At 38.3% G+C, this 10,020-nt stretch overlaps 1 protein-coding gene across 1 annotated transcript in view; it reads left to right on the forward strand.

Annotated features, from left to right (window-relative positions):
- DPY19L4 (dpy-19 like 4) overlaps positions 1-8,528 on the forward strand; it is a 29,229-nt gene extending 20,701 nt beyond the window's left edge. Inside the window, exons 16-19 of the mRNA XM_057403016.1 lie at positions 2,792-2,874; positions 4,685-4,817; positions 5,235-5,393; positions 7,482-8,528. Of these exons, the coding sequence (XP_057258999.1) occupies positions 2,792-2,874; positions 4,685-4,817; positions 5,235-5,393; positions 7,482-7,646 (540 nt within the window). The 3' untranslated portion in view covers positions 7,647-8,528. The remainder of the gene's footprint in view (positions 1-2,791; positions 2,875-4,684; positions 4,818-5,234; positions 5,394-7,481) is intronic.
- Positions 8,529-10,020: the final 1,492 nt, after the last annotated feature.

Here is a 10,020-nt window from a genome sequence, read left to right on the forward strand (position 1 = left end):
TTGGTTTTAGTGAGAGGGAGTAAGGTTAGATGGAAGTAGAATTATGGGAGGCCATATACGAATAACCTGTTTGAGAAGCTCCCATCAAATTGTAATGGAGTTAAATCCTTCATGCAGAGCACTGTGTAGAGGTGTGTGTATACTGCTTACAGGGAAGAAAAGCTACAGATGTTTCCATGTTCAAAATAAATACTTAGTCCTTTATTGCAAGTCACAGACACCCTGGGGAGGGGAAAGGGTTAGGGTTAGGGTATTGGGAAATTATTTTTTAAACTTCTGTAAGTGCAAAATATGTGGAAAATATCCCATAAAGTGTAATGGTCTGCTGCATTGATGTAGCTTCAAAATAGTTTGGATAACTTTATAGGAATTCAAATATGGAAGCCAGTCTTGACCAACACTATTGTAACATGTTTTGTAACATCAATGTTGTTATAAAAACTTTGGTTGCAGTTTAATCTGACTCTTTAGACATTTCTGCCAGAGTGGTAGATATTCTTTTGAAAAAGAGCTACAATTCTTCAAAAATGTTATGAAATCTATTATAATAAACTAGTTGACCAAATAATTCTGAGTTAAATCTGGGCAGCAAATGGATTGAGAGCAATCCCAAGGAGAAGGACTTGGGGGTGTTGGCCAACGAAAAGGTCAACATGAGCTGGCAGTGTGTGCTTGCAGCCTAGAAAGCCAAATGTGTCCTGGGTTGCATGAAGACGAGTGTGGCCAACAGGTCCACAGAGGTGATTCTCCCCCTCTACTCTGCTGTCGTGGGACCCCACCTGCAGTCCTTCAGCTCTGGGGCGCCAAAAAAAGAGGGAGATGGACCTGCTTGAGCGAGTCCAGAGAAGAACTGTGAAGGTGATCAGAGGGCTGGAGTACCCCTCTGTCATGGTTTAAGCCCCACTGGTAACTCGGAGCCATGAAGATAAGTTGAGAGAGTTGGGCTTGTTCAGTCTGCAGAAGAGGAGACTCCAGGGAGAGGTTACTGCAAACTTCCAGTACCTATAGGAAGCCTACAAGAAATCTGGAGAAGGACTTCTACAAGGGCATGTAGGGATAAGACAAAGGGAAATGGCTTTAAGCTGAAAGAGGGGAGACTTAGATTAAATATTAGGAAGAAATTCTTTACTGTGAGGGGGATGAGACACTGACACAAACTTCCCAGAGAAGCTGTGGCTGCCTCACCCCTGGCAGGGGATGAGGCTTTGAGCAACGTGGTCTAGTGGAAGGTGTTCCTGCCCATGGCAGGGGATTGGGACTGAATGATCTCTAAGGTCCCTTCCAACCCATTCTGATTCTGATTAATTTTTAATAAAAGCAGTGTGGGAGTTTGGACTCTAGGGGGCTTCATCTATCGCAGATCCAGTTTCCGCTTTTAAGCGGTGGTGAACACTTCGCTCTCCAGGTTCGTAACTCATCCCTGAGTTTAAAAACTTTGATTAACAGTAATGGGACAGTGCAAATGCCTTGAGGTTCTTAATCTGTTACCGTGGCTATAAATGGCTCAGTGTACAGCTCAGCATCTTTCTGCTTGGTCACCTTCTGACTCAGTCTGACGTAGTCCATCATCTAACTAGATTTTTCTAAGCGCTTTGATTGATGAGTGGAGCTGGTTCTCCTTGAGGTGGCAGTAGCGGTTCCTTTTTCTGTTTGTCTATTGTTCTGGGGACAGATCAGGTCTATATGTTACAGCACTGCTACAGCTTTCAGCCCCGATACAAACATATGGCAGCTGTTCTTGTGCTACCCTAACATGGCTGGTTGTGAACTGCTATCACTTGACAGCTGAATTGTCCAGGTAATGGGGTGGAACCCCTCAGTTAAAAGCAGGCTCCCACTTCTGACTGTCCTCTCTGGCTGTCCCCAGGTAAGTTGTTCCTTTAGTCTGGCATAACCTGTAAACTTTTTCAAAAAGAGCTAGTGTTCACTAGCTTTCATTTAGCATTTACAGCAGCATGATTGTGCTCCAGCTCCTTGAGGCTGACCAGCTTCTAGCCATGCCTTCTTCAAATGTTTATCTGAAATAAGCTAAAGGAGTGACAATTCTCACGTCTTAATGAAGGATCTGTTGTTCCTTCACCCCTCAAACCTGACAGAATGGGGAAGCCATACTGCAGGCTTGCAGTCAGGGCTGGTCTGAAGGAGTTAGCATTCTGTTTGACTTCCCAGAATCCCTTCTTTTCCCAAAATGTTTTTCAAGAATATAAACTGAGATGTCCTACTTCCTAAAATATACTGTACTTCACTAGTTGAAGTAAAAGCCAGAGGAAAGTCCGGGCAGACTACCTACCTAATGATCTAGGAAATTTCTTTACTCCTGTCTTTCTTGCATAGCATCTTTCTGACAAGTCACCACAGTCCAACCCCTCCTGCTCAAGCAAGTTTACCATGAGAACATGTATCAGCTTCTTGGTTCAGTGTCCTTACTTGTATGTATTTGTGTTTGAAAACCTGAACTATGGTTTTGATGCATTTAAGACCAGTTAAAGTTGATGGATGTTGTTGTCCTATAGGTTTTTTTTGTTATTGGGGTTTTTTGCTTGGTTTATTTGTTTGATTATAAGTATTATAATAAAATAGAGAGAGGTGAGAGCTTATGTTTAACGTACTTATTTTGGAGGTGGTCTCCTGCTGTTAGGTAAACTGTGTTTTCCAAAATATTCAAACAAAAATACCAATTAGGAGGGAAAGCTCAGATGAAACCCTTTTCTGTTACTTAAGACTTAAATAATCTAGAGAGCATCTCATTATATTAACTGTAAGTAACCAAAGATAAATATGTTTCCGTCAGTTTTTCCCTAGGATAATGACAGAGCTTTCAGAACTACAAGAATTCTATGATCCTGATACAGTAGAACTTATGACATGGATAAAGTAAGTTTGAAGTCCTACATTTCTGTTTTACTGCTTTATATCAGGGTATTTTTATCTCAGCATTTTGTGGAGCTCCCTCTATTAATCTGAGTTTTCCCTTGCTAAGACATTCCACAATATGTGGGAGGAGAAGTGTGTATTTTAGGTTTGGTATTATTCCTATGGAAAGAAACAGGAATGTATTTATCATCGATTACAAGAGGAGAAGATCTTGAAACACCCAAGCAAATCATGTTTAATATCATTGCTAGACCTAATTTCCAGATAAAGGCGGACATCTCAGTACCTGGCTCTTTGCATGCTACCTTTTCCGTAATTACAGGATTCATGTTGGCTCTCATGATTCATGTGATGCCAACAGGGGGCAGAAACGCTGCAGTTCTTGTGTGCATGAGCCAGTAAAATGAAATGCCTGAATGTCGCCATTTAGACTTCAGTCAAGATACATGCATTATAACATAAATGATTCACACTTCCTCTTTGACCAGAAGGCTGGAAGGGTTCTTGCATGTCTGGCTAGGTAGGGCATGGCAAATACTGAGCTCTGTTATATAGTTCATACTGAACCAAATACATAGCTAATACTGAGTCAAGTTACTTTCACAGATGTGTGTTTCTTCTCACCAGAAGTTTCAGAACTGGATTCTGGTCTCATTCAATCTAACTTTGAACTATGTCATTAGGAACTGCACTTCTCTGAAAATGAGATCCCCTGTGTTCAGATAACTTACTTTTAACTGTATTTATATATATATATTATTTTCTGTGTCTATACAGTCTTTAATATCAATTTGTTCATCTTCAGAAAAGGGAAGGCTGGTAATTGTGGTGTTCCAGCCAGTTTCTTCTTTCTGTTATAGTAGTGTATGTTGTTTGCCACTGCTGTAGCTCTTGATGGCAGCAAATGGAATAATGCCAAGTACCTAGTGGCTTTTACATTAGTCTGCATGCATTACACTTCAAGCACATAATTAATCATGGTGAATTGCATTGAGATTCACTCAGCTAAGAACAATTTGACTATCCTTATTTGTATCAGCTGTTCATATTTTCAATGAAAATAAGGATTTTTTTTAATTATTATTTTTTAAAAGGATATACTTAGATATCCATATTGGAATTTTAGTTGAATGTAATCATTACAGTGTATTTTCTTAAGTTTTTCTGTCTGAGAATATAAACTTATTGTGAATTTTCTCTGCAGGAAAAGTTGCCCAAAATCTGTAATGAAGTGTGACAATGACTGTTTTCTTTCACTAAAGCACGAATGTGAATAATGAAAAAATTAAACCAAACCCAGGAAACAGAATTACTGCAAACATTATTCTGTAGCATGATACTGTTTCCTCATAGATAATGAAATATATACTCCTAGAGATCAGATGAAAATAATCACAAATCTTTGACTTTCAAGATAACGTTATGCTTCTATTTCTACCTGCCCTCCCTCTCAAGACTGTTTTGTCACAAGTCAGCAACCATTCAGAAGAGCAATAGTTTGATGTGTTCCAGGACTGCATCACTGTTCTGAATGGTGCTCCATGGGTTGCAGGGAGGGGAGGAGAATGTCCACCCCTTGCCCCAACAGGAAGAATTCCTTGCAAACTCCATATTGCTGCAGGTCTAAGCTTTTCCTGGCAAGGAAACTACTGTCACTGCAGCATTAACATCAGTTGTGATTAGACCCCCAATGATTTCTTCATGTACTCCAATTCATACCTTAAGAAGATTCATACAGTGTATAAAATTAAAACAATTTTTTTGAGAAATGCATCCAATACTCAGACATGTGTTAATGGTGCTTTTGCAGGCGACAGGCTCCTGTGGCTGCTGTGTTTGCAGGCAGCCCACAGTTGATGGGCGTGATTAAGCTCTGTACCGGATGGATGGTGTCAAGCTTGCCTTTGTATAATGATGCTGATCTGCTGAAAAGAAATGAAAATGTAAGTATCCAATTCTATTAATGTGGCATCTCACAGGAACTGTCTTCCTTTTCACCCAAATATAATGAGGAAAAACATCAAATATATTGAAAGGAAGGAAGACGTAGGAGTCTAGCAGACAGGGAAGGGAATATCACGTAGATTATCAATGCTTCAATCTGTACAAGAGCAAATATCAAAATATTATTTCTGAAGACTTTTCAGGCCACTTGGAGTATATAAAATGAGAACTTGCCTTTAGCAGAGACAAATACTTCCCATTCAGCTGGCCACTTGTTTTGGAGATTTCGAAACTAAACCTTTTATAGTTTGGTGTGTACATATAATTTATTATTGCAGATAAGTTACCCTTCTCCCCCGAGTATTTAATTTATCACTGGTTTTTGCATTGCATGAGTATGTTTTCTTAATTTATAGATTTATCAGATCTATTCAAAGAGGTCAGCAGAGGATATTTATAAGATACTCACATCTTACAAAGCCAATTTTCTGATTATTGAAGATTCAATTTGCAATGAAGTGGGACCTGTAAGAGGATGTAGAGTTAAAGATCTGTTGGACATTGCTAATGGTCATGTAAGTAACAGTAAGAAAAAAAGAATGTTTGAATGCACAAGTAATTAATTTTAAAAGAAATGGTCTTATAAGGCTGATCTTATTTTTCTGGTTGTAATTGACATGTAGACAAAGACTCATGAATTTTAGGTGGTGAATTAAGTTTTGATTTGTCTGTTTCTTACACACCTGTAACCTTATCCCATATTATTCTTTAACTGCCCTAATCCCTCCTGTTACGTTAGTACTTGTGCTGCTTTTCTGCTAATCATTAAATACCATTTAACTATATATAAATATTTAAGACTGTAACACCTGAAGAGGTTATTACAAAAGGAATAAAGCCCTGCCTTGGAGGGCATTCCTTACTAGCTTTGAAGATGAAATTTTAAAATGGATAAACTGAGTTCTTCTAAAACTCTGCCTGGGATGAAGACCAGCCTGCCATTCAATCCAGTGCAGCCTGTTTGGTACTAATGAGGTCACAAGTCTGTTTGGTCTTGCAGATAGGTTAGCACCCCAATAGATAGCTTAAGCCACAGCTGCTGAAAAGATTGTTGGTTGAATAAACTGCAGAGTTATGAGTATTTACATGAATGCTGCTTCAGTTGCTGCCATGCTGTGTCTGTTCTGAAAGCTGATAGTGCCGCTTTTGCTGCTGAAGTAGTGAGTAAGATGAGGTTTATAGAGTGATCTCATTGCCACTTGTTTTTCTGTTTCCTGTGAATCCAGCCAAAGTTTTGCCTTTACAAAGGCAGGAATGACCCTTAACTCACTTAGGGTTTGGTTGCTCATTCTCAGTTCAACAGGAGAGAGGGAGACACGAGTTGCTTCTAACATCAAAAGACAATATCCAATGCAAGGAATCTCTTTGATAAATGCCACACACAGCACTGACAGTACGCATAAACTGTTAGTATTTTTGTGTAATGAGGATTGTCAAAGTGACAAAAGGTTATCCTATCTGTAGTGGAGAGATTAAGAAAGGGAAAATAAGGTTCATGATGAGAGTTTAATTTCCAACAGGAATAAAATTGTGGGGGTTTTGGTTGGTTGTTTTGTTTGTGTTTTTTTGTGAGGTTTGTTTTTTTTGTGGAATTTGTTGGTTGTTTGGTTGGGATTTTTTTTTTGGGGGGGGGGAAGAGTGGGGGTCAGAAAGTTGACATAGCTTGTTCCTGACAGTTGGCAGTGTGTTGTCTCAGAAGCTTTGAAACAAAACTCTCAGATTTCCTTACTAACAAAAATTGTTTAAGTTGTATTGAAAGATAATCAAGGCTTTCCAAACTAGGGCATATGTAATTGGAGAGTTATTTATTTATAAGACTTACTCCCAAAGTAAGTGAGACAGTGGGCATGCTGTTATGCTGTTGACAGGTTCTGTTTTCCAAATTGCTGTGTTTAAAGAGGTAAGTATTACTTTCTAGCTTGGACAAAATCCTATAATCCTAGTCTGGTATCTTGCTTCTGATACTGGCTGAGAGCATATGATTATTGATAGACAAATGTTTTCTAGCAGTCTGTTGCTAAAGGATTGTAGCTCATAGGACATATCTTTGCATTTGTAGCCACTGGTAGATTTTTCTGCATTAATTTGTCCTACCAGCTTTTCTTAAACCCATGTAAATTTGTGCCATCAGAAGGAGTAGCAAAGGGATTTATTTAAGAATATTGGATAGTAGATACTAAAGTGCACAAGCACTTTACTTCCAAGTCAGTTGGTTGGAATGTATAGGGTGATATGTGTGTGTCTGTCTTTAGGCTTTATTAGGTATGTCAAACTTTCTTGGCCTGGAAAACATCATTGAGGGTTTCCTACCCTATACAAGTGGTATGCTATGTGCAAGTCAGGTTTGAAGCTTTCTGCTTTCTGCTGCCATTGTTCTTCATTGTATGAATAAAGTTCATGTCTGCTATCCTACAAAGGTATTAATTCACAAAGGCTGTTTTAGATGGTTAAATTATTGAGGAATATGTTTTCATCATACAGCATGGAAATTAAATGTTTATTGTAAATGAAATTTACAGAATACAGGAGTAAGTTAAATGTGTAGCGTTATGTTCTGTAACCACTTATCTTCACTATTTTAATTGGATCTTCTTTTCTGGCAGGTGGTTTGTGAGGAAGGAGACAGCTATGCCGACTCAAAATATGGACGATTTTGTCATGAAATCAAAATGAATTATTCTCCATATGTTAATTATTTTACTCGAGTATACTGGAATAGATCCTACTTTGTATATAAAATCAACACTGTGATATCCTTCCAGTCATGAAAAAGCATGCAGTCTTCTTTCTGAGGATTGATTGAGAATGGAATTCAGTTGGAAGAGTACCTTTTGATCAAGGGAGTTATTTTTGCAGATACATGTGCATATATGCAGTGTATTGACAACTTTATTTTACCAAACTGGAGTTCTTTGAACTGCAGATCAGCAGACACAGATATCATCCTTGAAGGAAACAGGAAAACTTGTCAATTTTACAGTCTCTGCAAAGTGTGACAGTCTTCCAGGTTTTTGCATTTTCTTTGCATTATAAATCATCTTCATGTAAATGAGATTTCTAACTTTAGTGTTAGAGAGCTGATGTGGATAGACTTCAGTAAATGCAGAAAAGTTATTTAAAGAGCTCATTTAAGATGTACAGCTTTTATTTTCTAGTAAGAAAGCAGTCGGTATCCTGAGTCTTTTCAAGTAAGTGTTTTGGGGTTTTTGGTTTTTTAATTCTTCCACTGTAAGCATTTCTGTGTTTATCAAACACACATTCATGCATTGTATGTGTAGCTGTCGTGTTTATATAAATCAAATAAGGAAGATTTTATTTAAACTGCACTTCCTTAGATTAAGGCACTGATCTCTACATTGTTAGAGACATGTAGAAGACATGGTGGAAGTGCTTGGACTTATACCTAGCAGTAGGAGTTGACCAGGTCAGATATTCAGTATGGAAAGAACTTGTTTTCAGGATTTGTCCATGCTTAAGTGTGTATGTATGTATGCATATGTGTGTCTCAGCAGCTATAAGAATGGGCCAGTATAGAACAGTATGCCATACTTGCTTTTAGACAAGTGTAGGAGGACAACTAGGTTTGCTACTGAGACTTCTGCACTTCTGTTTCACTCCCTCTGCCTGCGTGCTGGCACCTGTGTGTGTGTGTGTGTGTGTGTGTGTGTGTGTGTGTGTGTGTGTGTGTGTGTGTGTGTGTGCGTAGGGATGGGTGATACTCATTTCATTCAACTTACTATGTTATAACTACATAAGATATTGCTGTAACTATGACTTAAAACACTATAATCACCACCATTAATACATAATGGTACAGTTTTTCATAGCTATTTTTATACCAATTATGCAACTACACTGAGATCTTCTAAAATTTGGGAAAGTACTCTGTAATCTTGTTTCCCTCTAAAATTTGTCTTCCTCATATGACTCCCTTTGCATCTACAACTATTTTTCTTAACATATTATGTGTTCATCATGTTTCTTGCTGGCTGATATGCTTTCAAGAGAAAATGATGCTTTAATTACAACTCTAGGCCTAATCCTCATGTTGTAAGTGGAAAATCCACTAAAAGGTAACAATAGCTTTGTTTACATAGGTGTAGCTGGACAAAAAGCCAGGACATAAGTTTTGGAAGAGGTTATTCACCTACTAGGAATTACCTGCAGTTATGGATTCATGTAACACCTGGCCCAGAGACCAGTCTGTCAAACATGTGCAAATGTTTCTTTGGAGCCCAGATGTCTGTAGTCAAGGGTCTGGCACAATAGGATGATGAACGATCTGCAAACCATTCTGCAAAGGAAAGCTGCAAAATTATCCTTGCCACACTTGTTGATGAAAGGCAAACTCAGAGATTTTAACTCTGAAATTATTAGGAACTGCAGCATGTTGGTGATGTGGGTGATTCTTTTCTGCTCTATGCAGATGCATTTGCTTACTTTACACTAACAGGTAGTGCTGAGATGTTTTAAAACCTGTTATCACTATTGGAGTGATATAAAAGAAAAACCTTTATTGTTATCAAAGTCAACATGTCTGTAATCTGTTTTCTACATTCAGTTATATTTTTAGGCCTCTGAGTCTTGAAAAGATGTTAAATTATGTATTTTATTGGAAACCAATGATCAGGTAAATCCACAGAATATACTGGGATAGTCATTGAGAGAGACCTTCATCAGTATAACTGAGTTACAAATTAAAAGTAAATATCCTTTCTCGGGATGCAGTCGTGTTGAGGACAGTGTGTATGTGTGTCTGTAGCCAAATGCAGTCTGCATTTGTTTGCTTACGGACAAGTGCATATGTTTTACTGAACTGGACTTTTCAATTACCATATAAGAACAGAAGGTATGGCAGGCCTGCAGGAGCCTTCTCTCTGTGTGCTAGTATGGAAGTAAATGTAGTATTTGAACGTAAGATTAGCGTTCCTTATACAGTTTTAAGTTTGTTTGAATTGCTGTTACATGTCTGTGTGTCAGTCACTTGCTCGCCTGAAGTTAATCATTCATGAATACCATTTCATAACAGCAATAAGGCATTCCAGGTAGCAAACTTCAGGGTTACAACTGCTCTTGGGTGGATGAAGTCGCACAGTTTACGGCTTCATGCCTTAGACTGCCATGCCAAGATGCAATATTTAA

The sequence above is a fragment of the Pezoporus wallicus genome, unplaced genomic scaffold (assembly GCF_028554395.1).
Source record: "Pezoporus wallicus isolate ANWC-B61680 ecotype Strahan unplaced genomic scaffold, APGP_CSIRO_Pwel_v1 contig_2456, whole genome shotgun sequence".
NCBI lineage: Eukaryota > Metazoa > Chordata > Aves > Psittaciformes > Psittacidae > Pezoporus > Pezoporus wallicus.